General features: G+C 38.9%; 1 protein-coding gene across 1 annotated transcript in view; it reads right to left on the reverse strand.

The window, feature by feature from the left end:
* HSD17B12 (hydroxysteroid 17-beta dehydrogenase 12) overlaps positions 1-22,991 on the reverse strand; it is a 58,371-nt gene that overhangs the window by 26,380 nt on the left and 9,000 nt on the right. Inside the window, exons 2-3 of the mRNA XM_081002131.1 lie at positions 10,197-10,243; positions 8,405-8,480 (exon numbers count right to left, since the gene is read on the reverse strand). Coding sequence (XP_080858257.1) covers positions 8,405-8,480; positions 10,197-10,243 — 123 coding nt within the window. The remainder of the gene's footprint in view (positions 1-8,404; positions 8,481-10,196; positions 10,244-22,991) is intronic.

The following is a 22,991-nucleotide window of genomic DNA, read 5'->3' on the forward strand; positions in this document are numbered from 1 at the left end:
TTACAGTTGCAATTTGATGATTATAAGTTTTTTTAAAAAAACAACAACAAATTTTTATTGGTAAAGGGAAGTTCTCTTTCTGCACATAACTGTGGCATTATGGGAGAAGTATTGCTTCTTTTCTCTTGCATTCTGGGAAGTCTCGCTTATAATCTTTTCTCTGCTTCTGCACACACTGTACAAACCTGTTCTAAACACCAAGACATTCCCTCATTCCTCAGTTCATCTTAAGTTCATGAACAAACAATATGATCTGTTCTTAATGCATAGCTGACCACATCTATGGAACTCGATTATTATATTCTTTCATGTTATGATCAATCATTAGTAATTGTTTTAGTCATGTTATATCAATCTTTAGTTATAATTTAATTAGGAGGTTTCATGCCTGTCTAGTTCCAGCTCCGTTTCCCAGCCTTTAATCTATCGGTGATTAATGTTTATATGTAATTCCCGCCTTGTACTTATGTTAACCAATCAGCAACAAGTTGCTTTGTGTTTGTATCAACCAATCAGCCACAAGCACACCTGTGGCAATGTTTGTAATATTCAATAAAAGAGAGTTCCCGGGGCTTGCCCCGGCAGACGCCTCTCATATGACACCTGCCACTCGTCTGTCGTGAATTCATTCCAACATATTGGTTTTCCATACAATTATACATTTTTTTCCAAATTTCAACAAATTGTCTCTTTTTGAACTTCCTTCAGCGTCTCTGAGAATCATCCATATTTTATCTTTAATTACACATTCCCTTCTTTCGTATTGCCATTAAACTTCCCTTCCCCCACTATTTCATATTAACAATACTTCTCAATTTTTACAGTGCCTCTTGAAATCCCACTAACGTTGTGTTCACATCACATACATTTTTCAGATAATCTACAATCTTTCCCCAGTCTTCGATGAACTTTTGGTCTTTGGTATATCTAATTTTCCCAGTTAATTTGTCCAGTTCTGCGTAATCTATCAGTTTCAGTCTCCATTCCTCTATCGTGGGTATTTACTCTTGTTTCCATTTCTGGGCCAACAATATTCTGGCTGCCGTTACTGCATATTGAAAGAGTTTACAGTCTTTTCTTCTTATTTCTTTTCCTAAAATCCCTAAAAGAAAAGCCTCCGGTTTTTTTACAAAAGTATATCTTAACATCTTTTTCATTTCATTGTATATCATTTCCCAAAAGCTTTTCACTTTCTTACATTCCCACCACACATGAAAGAATGTTCCATCTTTTTCTTTACATTTCCAACATTTGTTGCACGTCTTATACATCTTTGCTAACTTTACTGGTGTAATGTACCATCTATAAAACATTTTCATAACATTTTCTTTCAGTGCCGTACATGCAGTAAATTTTATATTCTCTTTCCACAGTTTTTCCCACTCATTGAAATGTATATTGTACCCAAAATCTTTGGCCCATTGTATCATTACCGATTTAACCTCTTCGTCTTTCATATGCCATTCCAACAATATCTTGTACATTTTTGACAAAGTTTTACAATCATTGTTTATTATATCTACTTGAAATTTAGAATCTTTTTCTACATAACCTCTTTCTTTTAAATCTTTTTTAAACATTTCATTTACTTGAAAATAATGCAACCAATCATATACATGATCTTTAACTTGTTCATATGGTTTCAATTTCCATTTTCCTCCTTCTTTAATTACCAATTCTCCGTATGTACTCCATTTACCTCTCATATTAATTTTCTTAACACTCATAACCTCTAACGGAGATAGCCAATGTGGGATTTTTGGTTCCAATATATTTTTGTATCTATCCCATATTTCTATTAAAGAACTCCTGAAAATGTGGCTTCCAAATCCTTTATGAACTTTCTTCTTGTCACACCATAGATACGCATGCCAACCAAATCCGTTATCAAAACCTTCAAGGTCTAATAGCTCCTTATTTTCTAGTTTAATCCATTCTTTTAACCAACATAGGCAAGCTGCTTCATAATATAGTTTCAAATCTGGCAGGGCGAAGCCACCTCTTTCTTTTACATCTGTCAATAACTTAAATTTTATTCTTGGCTTCTTCCCCTGCCAGATATACCTTGAAATCACTCTTTGCCATTCTTTAAAGATTCCTATACCCTTTATAATGGGTATAGTCTGAAATAAAAATAACATCTTTGGCAGCACGCTCATCTTTATCGTAGAGATTCTTCCCCAGAAAGATAATTTCATTCTGCCCCACACCTCCAGGTCATTCTTTATTCCCTTCCAAACCGGTATATAGTTATTTTGATATAAATCAATATTTTTAGACGTTAACCAAATTCCCAAATATTTTACCTTTTTCACCACCTCTGTTTGTTGCTGCATTATTTCAATCTTACTTTGTTCCATATTTTTTACAATCATTTTGGTCTTATTCTTATTCAGTCTAAATCCGGCTACCCTTCCAAATTGTTCCATCTTCTCCAATACCTCTTTTACACTTTCTATTGGTTCTTCAATGGTCATTACCAAATCATCGGCGAAGGCTTTAACTTTGTATTCATTCTGCCCTACTGTCACCCCTTTTATTTGTTTGTTTTGTCTAATCGCATTTAAGAAGACTTCCAGAACCGTTTTGAATAACAATGGCGAAAGTGGACAACCTTGTCTTGTTCCTTTGGATATTTTTATATCTTCAGTAATTACGCTTGATGATTATAAGTTGATGCCTTCCAAGACTGAATTTAGAGAAAGTCAGACTTGTAGGATTGGAGCCCCGCTTGGACTGGAGAAAGTAAGTTGGATAGATCCCCTCATGCAGGGGTTTATTGACCTTTGGGACCTGGACTTGGGTCAGGAGGAGACTGGAGTTGTGGGGACTGCCAGACTTGGAGGAACTTTGAAAAATGACTGGAAATATCTTTTGAATTTCAGTTCTAACTATGGAGATTTGGCTGACTTGTCGAGAAGGATTAAAAACATTGCTAGATGGGAATTTCCCGGAGATCTACTTTTCAGCATCAAAGGAAGGAAAATAAGAACAAGATCAGGAGAAGACAAAGTAAAGTGCATGTATAAACATGAAGAAGACTTGCAGAAGGGACCTGGAAAAGAGTTAAGAGCCTCGGACAGAAGATCAACAGGTTGATGGGCTATATGGAATTGACGGAAATGACTGGCAGAACCCGAGACCAGGGAGAAGAGACGGTGGAAGAATATTGGGAAAAGTTTAAAATCTATATATGGAAATAATGTAAAATTAATGAGTGTTAGAAAAATGTTGGAAGGGAATTATATGGCTTTAGCAGAAATATTTTAAGGAATTAAGTATAAATAAGTATTATAGTATTAATGGAAAATAAGGTTAAAATATGTTAAGATAATTACATGACAGAAAATAGAGAAAGATGGAAAGGATTTGCTGAAACAATTAATAGAAATGGAATACAAAAAGGGAGGTAAGAGGAGGTCGATGAAACAAGGGAATGAAAGAGAGGATATTGAGATGGTACGATGTGTGTTTTTTGAATTGTTTTTGCTTTTGTTTTGTTTAATGTGTTAATGTTAATGTTGCGTTCTGTATTGTTTATATATTGTATTGTATTGTTTTCTCTTTTGCTTTTCTTCTTCTTTTCTTTTTTCTTTTCTTCTTTTTGTAAGGTTTAAAAGCAATAAATATTATTTTTAAAAAAAAGTTGTGAGTGCTAGTTCTTTTTTAACAAAGGATTGTAGTTTATTGCTCCCACAGATGCTAGGGGGAAAGTGCAGCCGGAGCAATTCAGCAGTGTGCACTAACAAGTTGCTCTTTTATGGTAAGCCCTGGTTTATGGCTTACTAAGTTGTCAGCATGTGACCTTTGTCAAATGATGCATGCTCTAGAAATCATCCGATTTGACCGCAAGCTTATTCTCTATCATTTTCACTTCAGTCTTTTCACCTTGATCTAGACCTCTGCTGATAAAATAACCCACCTCTCTCATTGTACAGACCATGCAACACCCCTTTAATCACTATGCACTCTTCTTGTCCACTCTCTCTCCCAACAAACTCACTGTTCTTGCCTTCAGTGCCTCCATGGTCTTTCCCCCTCCAATTTCCCCCACCACTCAACTCCAAAGGGGTTTTTTAGAGGCACATGGGGGCAGTGGTAGATCAGTTATGCAAACTGTTGAATGGAATTCATAGTATTATAAAATCATAAAAGATGCAATAACCCTATACATTACTTCATTCTAAGTGATTGTTTTAACAGACACTGGTAAGGTAAAATACTTCAAGTAATTCATAAAAATAGTTGTGAGTTTAAAGGACAAAGTCATTCCTAGGTTTTTCCCGAGAAAAACAATTGCTTATGCATTCATGCAGACTTGTGAGCCTAATTGTATTCCATTGCTTGCTTCCCCCTCCCCCTCCTAATATCCCTAATGGCAGATGCAACTGTTTGCTTCCTACTTCATCTTTCAGAACAGCTGCATTGTTTATAAATCCCCAGGGATATGCTGCTATGCAAAATAACGACGTAAATAGCATTAAGTCCCTACTGCAGCAGTGGTCTTGTGATCACGTCAGAAGAAAATCAAGTTCAACATCTCTGTGAAGGGAGGGGGAGGCTTGCTATTTTTAGCAACATCTGCTCTATCACTACACATTCATGTTTGAAATCTTGCGGTCAGGGTATTTGCAGATAAATATATCAATGGACACTACCCATTCTCCTTTCTTTGTTATGAAATACTTGAGGTTTTTACTGCTAGCAAAAGTAATAACCGAAGATTTAGAAATAATCCAGGATTTAGAAAAAGAGTAACATTAATATGCACTGCTACATAGCTGTTTCTGCCATGAATGCACAATTTATCAATGGCTTGGTTAAAAAATCCCACATGTACTGCAGTGAGGAAAGTTGCCAAGTGGAGTGAGAGAAACAAATATTTCATATCATTTACTGGGATGATCAGCCCAAAGGAGCTACACAATGGACATTGGGCCTGCTCAGGATTTAACATATTCCTATTTATCTACTTGCACTGGTGTGCTTTTGAATTGCTAGGTTGGCAAAAGCTGGGACAGAGCAATGGAACTCACTCCGTCATGGGGATTTGAACCGCCGACCTTCCTATCAGCACGCCCAAGAAGCTCAGTGGTTTAGACCACAGCACCATCCACTCAGTAGCTGGAGCAGGGAGCTCCACCAGTCATGTGACAAAGGTGTCACTCTGTGGGCAAGAGCCAGTGGAAAGTTGAGAGGCCTAAGCGTAGGTACGCCTCTGTCCAATCCAACACCCACTCCAGCAAATATACTCCTAGACTAGCAACTCTTTAAAAACTCAATAGCAACACATATGCATTATGCTGTTTTATCATACCTGACAGGATACAACTGCTTCAGTTCTACAGACATGGAATGGGGTAAGCAGAGAGAAGGAATCACCCTCCCTTCAATCCACTGAAAACATGGCAAAAACCTTGATTTTGACAGGTGGGAAAATTAATTTCATTCAAGTAGTTTACACCAGTTTGAATGATTTGGCACTGGAAAGAAAAATACTGTGTTCATTTCCAAGTTCTCCCACAAGGTTATCGTGATGCTGCTCATGTCTGAGTGTGCTCCTCATGCTTATGGTAATGAATGCTATTTTTAGCCTTGTTGAAAGGCAAACACCTGCCCAGAGGTTCCTGCACAGATTGCACCATATATACAATCTAGTGGATTGCTAAACTCAGTTTTAAACCTAGATACTTTATTCGAACACTGCATTTTAAAATAATTACTTATAGCAACAGTTGTTGAAAATGTCCATTAGTAGCTAGACAAGCTCTTTTTATAATAAAAATTCAAACTATGGTATGAATAAATGTGCACCCATTTACTAGCACTTAATAAGACTTAGGGGATATATTTACTACAACAATGACAGACCCAATGCAAACTAAGTTCCCTTTAGTAAACATGTTGAACTCTTAAGTAATACCACATTAAACAGATTTGTTACCACCACTATAATTATACTAATGTTGTTTTGTAATATTTTGTCTGATTCTGTTCTGATCATCATCTCAAATCTGTTTTGTTACTTGATTTCATTGTTTTATTAGTTTCTACTGTTGTTAAGACTTAAACAAGATATGGGGTATGTATCAATAAAGTGTGAGGTCTCATCATATTTTTCAAGAAATTGCATACTCTTGATGGTTCACACAATTTAGGAAAAGCACGAACTACAAGACATCTCCTACTTCTATTCTATCACTTGCAAACATGACAGAAAATTTCTTCCTGAACCCAAATTTATACAATTTTGACATGAAATAAAACACTAATCTACTCAGAGTAGATTTTTTTGTTTAAAAAAATCTGCCAGCAGGGCCTTTCTCTATTTCAGCCACCACCTCTCACCGTGGAAATAGTACACGGCAGGGGGAAAGGGTGGCTACAAAGCTTTCCAGCATCAATAGGCCACAATGATGGTTTCAGATCTTTCATAAATGTAGACACTGCTGCTTGTAAAACAGAGTTCTCCATCCCCAAACCTGTTTATAGTATTCCAGAATTGTAAAACTCTTATTCTGGGTTGTTGTTTTTAAAGGTTGGCCAGCTCATAGATATTAATGCTTATATATTTGAAACACACACACACAGCTTGAGTGCGGTCCATAGACCCAAAATACACAGTACAACAATACTTAAGCTCTTTAACAACTTTCCCCGCTCTATTTCAAAAAGCTCTCGTGATATGAATTTGATGTGAATGCATCCTTTTTCACCTTCTGCCTAGAGTTATCAAGCGTGGGTCCCCCATTTCCTATTATAAATATATATTATACACATAATATATTATCACAGAGAATTCAAGCCGGTCTTCCCTTAATAGCTGTAGGATAAGATGTAAGAATTTCTGGACATCCAAAGAAAACAAATACTGGAAGATTCAAAACAGACAAAAGAAAAGCTGTTCTTCACGCAACACGTAAGTTAAATTCTGGAATTCACTCCCACAAGAAATAATGATGATCACCAACATGGATGGTTAAAAAGAAAGTAGACAAATTCATGAAGGCTAAGGCTATCAATAGCTAGTAGCCAGACTGGCTATGTTCTCCTCCTACTGTCAGACATAGTTTGCCTCTGAATGCCAGGTGCTGGGAACACCATCTTCCAATATCGTTTTCTTTTTTTGTTTTTACAAAGAAATCAACAACTACTTCCAAACTCAACAACATGCTAATTAGTTTATTCTATTTCAGAAGCTTTTAATTCTTGTCAATTTATGTTTTTAACTTTGTTTTATGGTTTGAATTATGTTTTCTATTGTATTTTGTACACTGCTTGGGTATTTTTTTTAAATTTAGAATGGTTACAAATCGGGGAGGGGGGGATTCCAAGCACCCAGGTTCTTGGTAGTTCTAGAAAATGTGTTGATCATAGTATATATAACAGTATGTGTGATTTGAGTATTTGATCGTTTTAACACTGCTATTTAACCTTTATTTAACTGCTGTTTTATTAAAGCTGGCAAACTGATTATTCCTGCAGAGTAAAAGTGTTTCCTGGTGGTGTGTCAAGTATGTTTTGAATATAATTTTGGAAATAAACGTAACCTGCCATAAACTAGCTAATATTTTCTACCACCTTATTTCTGGCACTGGTCTCCTGCCAACTACATTCTAGGGGAGACCGTAACTTATATTCATTCTCAGCTACTTACAATGATGATTACATGGTATTTTTACTGTGCTTTTAGGTTTTAGCTTATTTATGGAGAAGGAACAAAAGCAGAGCACTTGTGACATGTACATGCGAAAACTGATGAAAAATATATACAGGTGCAATACTGTTCAATTCTTATATTTTCCAGTAGGACCTTCTACTGGTTCTAAGGTCCATCCACAAATGGGCAGCTTTAAATGCAAAACTATATTTTCAATGAGTCTTATTCACCTCTATCATGTGCTCTCTTTCTTTCAATTAAAACGCTGAAGCCTTTCTTCATAGGGGAATTGCTCCAGCCCCCTATTGTTGCCCCTTTCTACATTTTTTCCAGCTCCACAATATAATTTTTGAGGTGTGGTGTCCAGAACTGCCAACCCTGCATTATATAACTCCACTGGGAGAACTGTCAATTTATATCTACTCTCTGCTTTAACCAGTTTTTACTTCATAAGAGGACCTGAGCTGTGAAAAGGCTTTTTGGAAGCTTGTGCTTGCACGATGTCTACTGGATCCACCCAATGTAAATGCTGACTACCCTCCTAGCTTTCAAATGTTGCTTAACCTTTAACTCCCATAATCCCATTGACCATAATAGTTGAGTTCAGCAACATCTGGAGGGGCAGATGAAAGGCAGGGAAGCCATGAATAGGACTTCTGCTGATGAGGCTCATTGGTTGAATCCCATCATCCCTTGTTTTAGCTCTCAATAATTTAGTTGAGAAAAGACCAGAAAACTACTTACTTATTTCCTTGGCAACCTGATCCAATTTTTCCTGAGATCTGCTGATAAGAACCACCTTCATTCCACGCCTTGCTAACTGAAAAAAATAAGGGCAAAAGTCTAAGAGTGCCAGTTACAACTCTATGGTAGCATTTTATTGATCAACACCACTATTTATACAAGAAATTCAATTACAGAATTAGATCTAAAGATATCTCTTCTCCATCAGGAGGAAGTATTTGGCTCAAATTGGATTAACAAATAACAGAAAAAAGGAATTACAAATATAGATTTGACATAAAGAGTAGGAAATTAGTAATCTATGGTAACTGAGCAAAGATTCATAATTAAGATGGACACTGAGCTAGATCTCTTCAAAGACACCAATCCACTGATCTAACCAGATCACTTGTGAATGTGTGAGCCAGGATAGGGAAACTGAACTGGCCAATGGAGCAAATCCTTATCTCACAAGGACCAAACTGGTCAGGTTGGAAGGGCCACCTATCTACCAACCCACCTGATGTCACAGTGACATCAGGTGTCAACTGTTAGAACTTTTTACAAAGAGCCCTCCTTAGTGCTTCAAATTGCTGCTGATCAGCAGGCTTGAAGTTACTACCTATCAGTTGATAGTGACTTCAAGCCTACTTTCTGCTGGGATTAGGGAACTCCAACATGAGTTCCACAGGGAACCTGGTGGTGCAGCAGATCCTTCTGCATCTCTACCTGCCCCACATCTGACATCACATATATCAGATCGGCCTTGGGGGCCAAACTGGGACCAGTGCTTAGTCAAATGTGGCCATTGGGCCAGGAGTTCTCCACTCCTAGTGTAAACACAGGCATTAATCCTCAGATGAGGTTTTAGGTATCCAGAGGTACAAATATTACCTGACTTGGCTGCCAAACCTTAACACTGAATCCAAAGTACTATGTGTAAGCAGACACTGTGCCTAGCACAAATGAAGACATTGGAAAGGATGTCAAACTGTTAATGGGTCATGTTTTAAGGATCAAAGTTCTTTTTTTCTTTCGCTTTATGCAATATGCTCGTCTTGCAAATATGGGTGGAATCATACACAGTCATACCTCGGGTTACAAGTGCTTCAGGTTGTGTTTTTTCAGGTTATGGACCGCCAAAACCCAGAAGTACTGGAACGGGTTACTTCCGGGTTTCGGTGGTCGTGCATGCGCAGAAGCGCTAAATTGCGCTTTGCGCATAAGCACCGAATCGCAACCCACGCGTGCACAGACGCGGGTTGCGAACGTGCATCCCACACGGATCATGTTCGCAACCCAAGCATCCACTGTATTCATATGATAGCCAGACAACAAGGCAGGAGTCTTCGTAGAGCAAACTATAATGCACATTATATATAATCAGGGCTTTTTTCAGCCAGAATTCACCAGAACTCAGTTCTGGTACCTCTCAGGTGGGCACCCTTGTCATTATAAGAGAACAAGGGAGGAGTTCATAGTGAGTTGTGGCACCTTTTGTTTTATGGAAGAATAGCACTGTAATGAACTATAATACACATCTGACCAGAATAACGGATACTGTAACATGCACCAGAGCCATCTCAGAATTCATTTAGATTGTTAGACTGCCATGCTAAGTTAGCTCTGTTACAAAACAGTGTTTCCATGCAGGTTATACTTTGCCACATTATCCCTGTTAAACAACAATTTGCCTTATCATTCAGGCAAAACAAGAACATGACATACATACAGCACAGGATACAGACTCCAATTTGTTGTATGCATGTCAAAATGCACAAAGGTACAATATGTTACATGAATCACAACTTACCTCTTCTGCATATGCCTTTCCAATTCCATCAGTAGCTCCCGTGATAACTATAAAACATGAAAGGCGGAAGAACAGAGATGTTAGTGTGTTTCCAAAGCTTATGTCATAATGCCATAAATTCTTCGTCTTCTAGAAGTGTTATAAGTTTTCTGGAAACTTAGGACTTAGGATTTTTTTTTAATGTTGCCTATCAATTCAAATCCAATTTAGCATGTATGTCTTATGAACAATTAATGAAAGCTTTACAACACACAACATTAATTTTACTTGTTATGTTGTAATGGCACCTCCAAATCGCTCCTTCAATCCAAGCATTATACTGATTCAGCATTTCTTCATCTGAAAAATAATGCTTGCCTCCTTTGGATTAGGATTCAAGACTACTGTGAATAAATTAGTATTTTTATAGTATTGAACAGGAAGAAAACAGCACAAAGGAGAGTGATATAAGAATAAATAAGACAGTATTTGATAGAAGCAATTCAGCTATGTCACCACTCAAACATGAAGACTGCAGAGTAGTCTTGGGCAAACCGCTTTCATGAAAATTATCAGTGCTGCTTTATTCAGGGAGAGGCTGTTCCAGCTATATATTTGAATCCACACCCTGCCCTCTATTCCCCAGATGGAGAAGTAGACAGAAAACTCTAAGTGACGTTTCATTTTGGGATTAAGAGGGTGAACTCTTATAATATGTGAAGAAAAATGCAGGGCAAGATTTCTGGAAAAGTTGATAAATCTAGTGTTGGAAGAATAGCAGTAGTCTTGCAGAAGTCACATGGTTTTACATGTAATCAAAATTTCAACAATACTTCCACTCACTTTCTTGTGAAATAACTGCTAATAAATAGATAACTAACAGATTATGTTGCAAATGTGGGAAACCAGCATTTCTCTTCTCAGTTATAAGTAGCTGCAAGTAATATTCCAATATTACTTACAGTAATGAGAATCTATATTAAATGCAGCTTTTAGCAGGAGTTAACAAAACAGTCTTCCAAATCAAGGCATGTAACAGAAAATGGTAACACTGAATAGGTGTCAATTATGTAAAAGGGGGGGGGGGACCCGCTGCTATTTCCACTACATTACAAGAAGCTTGTGAAAGGCAAACAAGTCATACTAGCCCTTCAACACAACGAAAACTGGAAAGAATAGAGACAAGTCCTGGTTGGCATCAAATAATGCCTCATTTAATAGAGATTATATAAACACTGGCGTCTGACCAACACTTTCTTCCAAGATTATCTGCAGCCCACTAAAGAATTTTAGTTTGTGTTAGTTAAAAACATTTTACTATGTGTGTGTGTGCATGTGTTGCTAGCCTGGAAGAAACTTATTTTTAGTAAGAGCCCAATCAACCTTATCAAAATCAAGTATCAAAAATAGACTGGAGGAACACTTGAAGCAAATACTATTTTTAGCTGCTCTGCCTATTCCCTGCCGTTACCCACCAAAGAGAATGCTTAGTTATTCCAGACAGGTTCTCCTCATGACCCGTTTTCCCCTCAGAACACCTGAATGCAGAAAACACTCAATTGATTAAAGATTAATACTGCCGCAAACTGTGACAGCTGCCTTTTGTCTGAGGGTTTTTGAGGAGGGGCGAGTATATGCAATGACAGAGAGCTTGCATCAGTATTCCTCTTGGGATCTATTGCATGGAAAGAAAATTGCTATTTCAATTCCCCTTTGTTGCTAAAAATAGCTACCCCAATTGATTCAAGCAAACAGGGCACCAGCTTAGCAATGCCAAATTTAGAAGGCACTGAAGTCCCTAGAAGTGAACGCTAATGCAGTCTAACACATGCCAGCTCATATTTTAACAAGAACAAAGAAGATAAGCATGCAGACTCTGCAAGTTAATAAGACAGCAGCAACACAATACATTTACTGAACGGAAAATCTGGTGCAGAAAATGAGACAAATGTGTGCTTCTAAACCTCCTATTTCTCACTCAAATTGCAATCACAAATGTTCAGATTTTGCATATTCTCACTTCTCTTTGGCATCCACAGTGCATTTCATATGATAGATTATAGGCATGATAATATGTGGAAGTCAGAACTTGTGGCAAGCCACTGAAGGTTCAGGAACTGTCTAGAATAGTGTGGGTTGGGGCACTGGGAACTATAATGAAAGGGGACTCTTGGCATTAGAAACTTTGCAAGAGAACCCTTATGCTCACTTTTCTTCAGATTCGGAGCACACTGTTTTTTTAAAAAATGAACAGTGATAGAATATGTACAATCATGTTGGAGTGCTGTGGGTTAGAGTCGTAGAGTTGGAAGAGATCCTGAGGGTCATCTAATCCAATCCCCTGCAATGAAAGAATCTCAACCAGAGCATCCATGGCAGATGGCCATCCAACTTCTGCTTAAAAACCACTAATGAAGGATAGTCCACAGCCTCCCAAGGGAGTCAATTATGGAAAGAATAAGAAAGCAGTGTTAAGGAGTGGAATTTGCCACCACAAGATGAGGTGATGACCACCAACTTGGAGGGCTCTAAAAGGGGTTTAAACATATTCATGGATCCATGGCTACTGGTCATCTACAGCTACAATTATTTGAGGCAGTATACTTCTGAAGACAGTTGCTGGAGAAAAAGTGAGGGCTAATGCTGTAATCTTCATGTCCTGCTTACAGGCTTTCCACAGGCACCTGATTGGCCAGAGGGTAAAAAGGATGCTGAATGAGATTGGTCTTTAATTTGAACCAGCTGAGCTTCTCTGAGGTTCTTATGTACACTCGTCCCTTGGTGAAAGATCAGAGAATTGTAGAATTGGAAGGGACACAAAGGTCATCTAATCCCCATACAATGCAGGAATCTCAACTAAAGCATCCATGACAGATGGTCATCCAACCTCTGCTTAAAAACCTCCAAGGAAGAAGAGTCCACCACCTTCCGAGGGAGTCTGGTCCACTGTTGAAAAGCTCTTACTGTCAAAAAATTCTTACGGATGTTTAGTTGGAATATCCTTTCTTGTACAGTGGTACCAAGGGTTACAGACGCTTCAGGTTACAGACTCCGCTAACCCAGAAATAGTACTTTGTTAAGAACTTGGCTTCAGGATGAGAACAGAAATCGTGTGGCGGTAGCAGCAGGAGGCCCCATTAGCTAAAGTGGTGCTTCAGGTTAAGAACAGTTTCAGGTTTAGAATGGACCTCCAGAAGGAATTAAGTTCTTAACCAGAGGTACCACTGTAACTTGAAGCCGTTGGTTTGAGTCCTACCCTCCAGAGCAGGAGAACACAAGCTTACTTCATCTTCCATGTGATAGCCCTTTATATATTTGGCTATTATATCTCCTCTCAGTCTTCTCTTCTCCTGGCTAAACATACCCAACTCCCTAAACCATTCGTCATATGGCTTGTTTTCCAGACCCTTGATCATCTTGGTTGACCTCCTCTGCACACGTTACAGCTTGTCAATATCTTTCTTAACTGTGGTTCCCAGGAACTGAAAGCAGTACTTTAGGGGGAGTTTGACAGAATAGAGCAGTACTATTATATCCCTTGATCTGGACACTATACTTCTGTTGATGTGGCCTAAACTAGCATTAGTTGGTTTTGTTTGTTTGTTTGTTTTTGCTACTGCATCACTCTGGCATGAGCCAGGAAACATTTTATTTGGAGATTCCATGTCACGAAGGCAAAATATGAACAAAAGGAAGTTAAACAGATTCTTTTTTAGTTTTTCATAGGAAGTAAATAGATTTTTTAAAAAACATTCAGAACTAAGTCTTTGAATTTGACTGAGTTCACCAGTTACCGTATTTTTTGCTCACTTTTTCCCTCCTAAAAAGTAAAGGGAAATGTGTGTGCGTCTTACGGCGCGAATGCAGGCTGCGCAGCTATCCCAGAAGCCAGAACAGCAAGAGGGATTTGCTGCTTTCACTGCGCAGCGATCCCTCTTGCTGTTCTGGCTTCTGAGATTCAGAATTTTTTTTCCTTGTTTTCCTCCTCCAAAAACTAGGCGCATCTTGCGGTCTGGTGCGTCTTATAGAGCGAAAAATACAGTAATTACAACTGCCCGTACCCATGTTCAACTCCCAAGTATTACAACTATTACAATTCTTTGTTCAGTACCCAAGTGTTGCATTGTCTTTCTATCTGCGTGTCACAATATACTGCAGAAATGCAAAATGATGAGATGAGTACGAACACACAAGTATTAAGGAGGTTCTTTAGTACTATACAAATGGGGTTAGGGTTATATTTAACATGCAACATGACTAGATTTGAGAATTTCTGACACAGTATCTACGACCGGCCATTGTAAAACTCCAGTGTGCCAAGGTAACAAGCCTATAAAAATGCAAGTCACCTCATCTCTCAATTATGTTCATTTATTAAGTTACATTTATCCAGCAAGTGATTAAAATACATTTCTATAAATTACTGCCCACTGTTCTTAGAGTTGGGGTTCAATCAACCTACCTATACATTTCAATGTACACCTGTTTGTACAGTTTTTGAGGAAAAATGAAGACTGATCTATTGCTCTACAAGCTACATTACATGCTACATAACTTTTAGTCTGCCCTTTGTCAGAGAAGGGACAGAAACCACAAAACAAGCATCAGGTGTGTCTTGACTACCTTGCCTTTGTTGGTTGCAGATCTCCTCAAAGGATACCCTGAGGATTGTTATCAATCACTCTGAAAACATCTTTCTGCATGCTAAGTATACATTAAACTGCACAATCAACTTGTGTATTAGGTCAATAAGATTGTAACAACTTAAAAAATGAGGGCATGACTTGCTCAAGGCTACTGAGAATTTTCATTCCCAAACAGGAACTGGAACTTGGGACTCATTGCTGAAGCACAACCAATCTAATACAACCCACCAACCCATATTGATTTCAGGAGAATCTCCCCATACTACTGTATTTGCTCTGAGAAAAAGAGAATACCTTACCCACAGTACCAATGTGGTTTTAAATTTAGTGCTTTGTGGCTGCAGTTGAAGAATGTCAGGAGAGAGACTAGATTGGAAATTATAGAAAGGCATCTAAATCCATTAATTCCCCCCCAGCGCGCTTACTTTTGTGCACTATAACAGTTCAGCCATAATAGACAATAAGCAGAGATGCGTAAGCAGCTGCGTATAGAAAAAGATGAATGAAGTGCATGACGTTAAAGATCTGTGAACTGAGGAGTTTAATGCATGAATTGAAATCCAAAGTAACCACCTCCCCCTACTCCAAACTACACACTGCAAAGCATAAAACAGAGAAGATAGGTAGAAGGGGAAATGTGGTCTCTACCACATTTACAAAAACTGATGGCCTGTCACCCAGACACTGATGAATATTTTTACAGGATAAAAATGGCAACCTAAAGTCTAAAAATAGACCAGTGTGCTGCAGAGCTGTCTGGTTTGGCAATGCTTCTAGAATACCAATGCAATTCCTTGCTGATATGCTGCCACCATTTCACAATGCAGGAAGAGGGGAAATGGTTATTGAAAACATTCTATTTGCAAGAAAGAGGAACATACAGAAATCTAGATTTATGATGTGCATTTACTTTCAAATTTGTAGACTGCAGAAATGCCCATTTCTGTAAAGGAATATTCCTCTTTACACTGTAGGCAACAGATCAATGTCCTTAATTTTTAATATCTGCAGCTCATGACAGAATGCTCTCATTATTTAAAAATTAAGATATAATGTAGCCTATTGCAACCTCCATGAAAACAATTTTTGTCTATCATGTCTATTTGGGATGCAAGTAAGCCATTTTACACATCACAACATCTATTCTTAGCTAAAATGATGTAACATCCATAAAGTCTTTCCGAAAAGCTGCCTTATAGCACCTTATAAGAAAGTACATAAGCCCGTTAAAAGAGGACTTGCCACCTCTCTATTTTATACTATGGTGTCAGAAAGGAGATACACTAAAGCTGATTGTATGTACAATGGGAAAACTAAAATTTCCATGTTTTATTTCCTCTTCCATCTTGGACACACACACACACACACACACACACACATTTTGCTTGAGATATATATTTGCTTTGCATATTCATCAAATATAAATTTCAATATGGTGGAATGCTAAACATCATATTTACATTTAACATGTCTTCATTTTGGTTCACATTTCTACCCTCTCGCATTATTTTTATCAGGTGTGGGGAAATTCTGGCCAGGGGGTCAAATTTGGCCCAGCCCGGGTCTCAGTTTTGCCCACATGTTAATTTCCCCAAACCTGCCCCACACCTGATGTCACTTGTGATGTACACCTGTGTGAAAGGTAGGGATTAGACAATGAACATCTAGTGAGCTACATGGCTAAGCGAGATCTGAAGTCAGATCTCCTTAGTACCATTCCAACAACCTATTGGCGTTATGAAAAACAGCCTGGAATGAGCACTGGCCTCTCATACTTTCTCCTACCCTCACATGATACGATTCTCTCCACTCTTGGTTCACAGCAAACCACCATTTGCCATCATGAACCTAATAGCAAACCAGGAAGGGGAACCTGCAGAACACCAGATAGAGAACATAAAAGTCTATTTAGCCTAGGCTTCTACACCATGGTTTGCCATTATGGCTGAACTTAACCATTAGGATAAATAAATACTTATTTGATTTATCTGAGACTTTCTTGGAGGAAGTTCTGCAATTGTTCATTTGTGGCTGAGTAAGTGTAAGTTACTTTTGTTTCGAAATGCCATGAAGGAAGCCAAAATGCTTTCTTAAAATACTATTCAATACTGAGCATTAATAGGAAGGCTGTTTTAGTTACAGAATAGTTACAGAAGTGTAACTATCCAGCTTCTTTAAGCATTTCTGTTACAGTTTGTTTGATGTATCTTATTTTCCCTGAAAGAACAAAAAGGACACTATATAGGCATCAGAATGCTATGCTCAGCACCATAGCAATCCCTCACCCCAGATAAGAACACATGGATTTTGAGCATGTCCTTGTCACATGGCATTTCTCCCCTTTGGGGTTCAGTCACACCTATTCACCAAACAAGCAGTTGAGTCCCACTGCTCACTGGGAACACAGCACATTCATGTGACAGCATAAGATGATGAAAGGTGCAACTGAATACAAAGACTGGTCATTCACAATGTTCAGTTTACTGAAGGAGTTAAACACAATATATGTTGTGTCCCAACACCAATAATTCAGTCTCCCTCACAAGTTAAAAGAGAGATCTATTTCCCTGTTTCCACAATTCAGTGTCCTTTCTGTACAGACATTCACATGTCAGCGAATACACTATAAATACGCTATTAGGAGCCCTACTCAATCATGAGTTCCAGAGGTTCACACTGCATGTTTGAAAGCATGCAGGAAAGGTGTGCCAAAAGATAAAAAAGATCCACAGCAGAAATGTGGGGAAAGCAACCCTTAAATTGGCTTAAACATAGCTTCCAGAGCTTAAAGGATGTGCACATCAAATTTCTGTATAGGAAAGGAAGCAATGCATAACCCTATGTGTTGTTTACCACATACAGTTATCTACAAGCATGAGGAGTGCTAGAGCAAATGCTTTGCATCAAGAAGGTCTGAGGTTCAAATCCCAAATCTTCACTGAAAAGATCAGGTAATAAATAGGTGATGGAAGAGACCTCTGTCCAAGATCCCAAAGAGCTGCTGACATTCAAAATAGACAATCTTGGACTAAATGGACCAATGGTGTGATAATAGAACAGCTTCATATGTAATAATAATAATAATAAATTTTTATTTGTATCCCGCCCTCCCCAGCCAAAGAGCGGCTAACAACAGGTAAAAATAGCACAGTGTACATAAAATCGCAGTCAATTAATTAAAATACATTCTAGAATCAATTCAGAATCAAATTAATGGCAACCATCGGGTTAGAGTTCTATGAAGATTACAGAGGGGGGTGGGTCAGACTGTGCCTTGGCCAAAGGCCTGGTGGAACAGCTCTGTCTTGCAGGCCCTGCAGTAATAATAATCAATAAACTGCATTTTATTGCCTACACGAGAGTATTTCTCATGTATACAAGGTATGAAGTAGTCCAAGTTATGGCGGAAGATGAACTTAACATAAGACACTGAATTTTCCTTTCTATACAAGAAACAGTTCAAACTGACTACATCTGATTTCATGAACTAACAAACATAACAGGCCAAAATACAGAAAACTAGACAGCAAAATCTGTTGATGGATCTCAACCAAAACTCTAGCTACCAGCTGCCAAATTGTACAATTCTAGGACGACGAACAGGAACGGAACTTGCTTGACTAGTAACTTGATTTTTAGTTAGCTTTATTATATACAGCAGAGTAAAGCACAGCTTTGTACAAGTTACCATATACAGTGGTGAAGCTAATGCATTTTAGCTAATGAATCCTTGAGGAAAGAATTTGGGAGGTTTGGGGGCCCGGTTTGGGTAACTACTGGATAGTCAGGTTTGGGTAACCTGTTCCTTCAGCGATACCTCGGGTTAAGTACTTAATTCGTTCCGGAGGTCCGTTCTTAACCTGAAACTGTTCTTAACCTGAGGTACCACTTTAGCTAATGGGGCCTCCTGCTGCTACTGCCACCGCACAATTTCTGTTCACATCCTGAAGCAAAGTTCTTAACCCGAGGTACTCAAACTTCTTTCCAAACTTCAGCACTCCAATACTCCAACAAGAAAACTGCTTTGTCATTCTGTTTATAAGGAAGAACTTAGTCAATCACCACCTGTTGCTAGGCTTCCTTATCTCCAAGCAGACTTTCTCACACACTCCATTTAACTTGGCTTGTTACCAACCCACTAACTGTTCACTCCAAAAGCTGCTAGAAAACCAAAGTCTCAACAAAATCATGCAACATATTCCCCACACATAAGAGCACCAATACCTGCATCTGTGTGGAGGGCTTGTCATTCTGGTGGCAACTGGCTGAGGTGCCCTGCTGACTCTGCCACCCACTGCTAAAATGGCTAACCCCTATCTCCTTGCCCCAAACTAGCTGGGGAGTGCAAAAATAATTAGGTTAGCACAAACATGCAAGAGGACATTTTCAGAATTAAATCCAAGTGGTATCACCCAAGCCCCATCCCTCATTAATTTCAAACAGGGCTTAAGACTTCTTTTACCATGGCCTTTGGGATCTGTAAGTTGTATGCTGTGTTTTTACATTGTTATATTATTTCTTTTCTTTTATGGTATGCTGCTTTATATTTGGATAGACCGTGGGTTTTTTAAATGTCAATGGTTTGATGATATTTTTAATGGGAAATTTAATATGGTTGTAAACCACTTTGGGAGGCATTTCACAGATATTAAGGGATGAACAGGAATAGTTGGGAATGCTTTCCAACTCAGATCAAAAACCAAGCTCTAAGAGGACTCAGGGATTTGAAAGCTTGCTTCTTACTTGAGATGGTCTTCTATGAGCCTGCCTCAGGAGAACTTTGTTGATATCTTTGCCTGCATGTGCAATAACTCTTAACAAAGAAAGCTACCCCACCCAAAGTATTTCCTTCTATAGGTGGAGTGCCTGACTCTCCGTCAAGGAAGTCCATTCAAGATCTGAGTAAATCTGAAATTATATACGAGCCAAATAGGGTTAATTTAGTTGGGACACCAGTGGAAACACAATCAAGGAGCAGCATAGATGTTTATTACAATACATTTTAAACTAATGCATCAACATTGTTCAGCGGAGGTTCCTACATTAGAGCCTTCAATGTACACATACCAGCCTTCAATGTTGTGTTGAACTGTTTGGCAGTACAGTAATTACATAACTGAAGAGAATGCTGTATTTTTAAAGGAATGCTACAGTTGTAGGCATAAAAATAGGGAGGTCGATTCACAAGTTAGCCAACAGAGGATGCTGTGTAGCAATATATAAAAAACTTCATTCTACAGCTAAAACACTCTCAAAGGCACAATCAATTTCAAACCAAAATGTTTTCCCAACAAACATGACCATGAAGCAACTTCTTCATTACATTACTCACTCTTCAAGTTCCTTTAAAAAACTGCCAGAGGGGTTTACTTGAACAGTTAAGTAAGAAGCAACTGCATATAACTCAACATTTTACATGCTTTAAAATTTGCACAGGATCTCTGTTAATTGTATGGCTTATATGCATCAGATCTGCATTTACTGGACAGCTTAAAAAAATCATTGTTCCTTCTGGTTAAGAAAAGGGCAACAACAATTATGAGAACATGCAATGTAAAGGTAAACACTTCTAACTTCACCAAGAAACTTCCTTCTGACTAAAGGAGGAGCTGAGCAACAATTTGCTCACTTTTGCATGTGCCAAATATCAAGTCAGGTCTGTCCCAGCAAAACCAGAATGGATGGTTTATGTTTTTATTTTTTAAAAGCTGTCCAAGATTCTTAATAAAAGGGGAAAAAAACCAGTAAGTACAAGTTCACTAGGTGGTCCAAGGACTGAAATTTAAGTGTTGAAGTAAGTCCCTGCATCCCTTCCTTCATTGTCTCCCCTCCTTTCTTTAGCAGCACAATGGAAAGCATGGAATCTGCCTTGCAGGTTTCAAAGAGGGCCAAATACCCCCAGAAAGGATGGTACATGATGAACTACCAATCCTTACAGAACACTTATGTAGGAGTCAGCAAACTTACAATGCCTCGGGCTGGTGTCTCCAGCGCCGAAGGCACAGTGGGCCGGAGGAATGCGTGCCCATACGCGTGCACACACGCTATTTCCGGAGCACTTCCGGGTCGGAGAAGCACCAGAAACAGCTTGTGCACAGGCCTCCTCCGACCTGGATGTGCACCGGAAATAACGCTTGCGCATGCGCAAATAACGCTTGCACATGCGCACAAGCTATTTCCGGTGCTCCTCTGACCCGGAAGTGGGAAGCCACGCAACGCAGTGCCAGATTAACGAGTCCCTCGGGCCTTATCCGGCCCGCGGGCCTTAGTTTGGGGACCCTGCACTTATGCAATAAATAGGATAACTATTTTTCCTACTTGCTCTCCTCTAAGGGTCAGGCTGGAGCTTGAGGGTGCTGTTAGAGCTGGCCCCATCTGTAGAAGCCCAAGTGGATTCTGTCATTGAAATTATGTTCCACCAACAACAGCTGTTGCACTAGTTCCAACCGCATAGAGAAAGTTTTGCCAGTTATTCATGTACTAGTGGCAATCCATTTAGACTACTATAATGAGCCAGTGTGCATTTGAAGACTACAAGGGAACTTCAACTGGAACAACAAACAGCAGCTAGATTTCTAACTGGGATTCATCAAATGGAATCCTTCTCAAAACTATGAAACTTCACTGGTTACTATTCCATTTACAGACACAAGTCAACGAGCTGGTTCTCATATTTAAAGCCTCAAATGGCTTAAGATCCAGATACTTGGAGGACTGCCTCCCTCACATGAACTTGCCAATCTAAACGCCATCTCTGTAGGCCCTTTGAGGCTTCTCCCTGCCTTCTGAGGTGAGTGGTGATCACAAAGGGGAACGTCTGTTGTGCATACCTACTGAGGAATGTTCTTCCCCAGGGAGATCTGACTGTCCTCAGTTATGATGTGTTTTCACTGCAAGGCAAATAGCTTAAATTAACCCCAAAATTTTTGTTTTGTGTTTTTCTGATTTTGTTTGTTTGTTTTTGTTTACTTAGATTATGCCGAAGCAGCCCTTAATTATCTGGTTTTATGCTTTTATCCTCTTAAGTGCTAAGCCACTCTTAAAGACTCCAATGGAAGAGCAGAATAATATTGTAAGTATTGATTATTAATAACTATCAAACAAAAAGTGTGTGTATGGATGAGGGTGAAAGGCATCTGGGAAAATTCACCGGCACTGTGAGACATGGAAGTGTCAGACCTGCTGGTCCATCCTACATCTCTATCTCAGTTGTGTCTGTGTGGCTTCTTCCAGCATTTTCACAAAGAACCACATCCAGGATTTGCACTATGTGGGGTCTTGTACACTCAACTGATCCCATACCATTAGGTTATAAGGGAGAGTTCACATGGATTGTGCCTATATTGCAACCAGTCCCCTTGCTCACCATGTGTTTCTTTTTTGGGGGCGGGGGGAATACCCTCAACTTCTGATTCCTACAAAAGATACAGGGCAAAGTGATTAATAAAGACACAACGTGCCACAGCAGCTGCAACTTTCTTGCTGCTTCTGGGTTTTTCAAGATACAGTGGTACCTCGGGTTAAGTACTTACTTTGTTCTGGAGGTCCGTTCTTAACCTGAAACTGTTCTTAACCTGAAGGACCACTTTAGCTAATGGGGCCTCCCGCTGCCGCCGGAGCACGATTTCTGTTCTCATCCTGAAGCAAAGTTCTTAACCCGAGGTACTATCTCTTGGTTAGCAGAGTCTGTAACCCGAAGTGTATGTAACCTGAAGTGTATGTAACCCAAGGTACCACTGTATAGGTACAACTTGGCAACCCTAACACTTGTTTTTATAAGTTTGTTATTTTTTAAGTTCTAATATGAAGAATAAAATTCCATTTCCAATATATATATTTATAGATTGCACAAGTCAGAGGAAATAGTGCTAAGTTCTTGCAATATAAGCTTTGTAAGAAAAACATTACAAAACTAATACTTAGGCTTGTAACAAATATTTTAACTAATTGCAGAATCCTCCATTATTCTCTCAGCTGCTCTACTACCCCACCTATGTAAACAACAGAATATGTGAGAATAAGTTCTACAAGGATGGCGACAGAGAGGTTACTCCAGACTCCCTGTCTGGACAGTGGGGAGGGGGGGATATTTGCCTTCTACATCACAGCCTTTCCGGTATTTGAAGAGGGCTATACTGTCTCCTTATAGGTCCGTATAGTTAAAGCTATG

The sequence above is a fragment of the Podarcis pityusensis genome (genome assembly GCF_964106645.2).
Source record: "Podarcis pityusensis genome assembly, chromosome: 1".
Lineage (NCBI taxonomy): Eukaryota > Metazoa > Chordata > Lepidosauria > Squamata > Lacertidae > Podarcis > Podarcis pityusensis.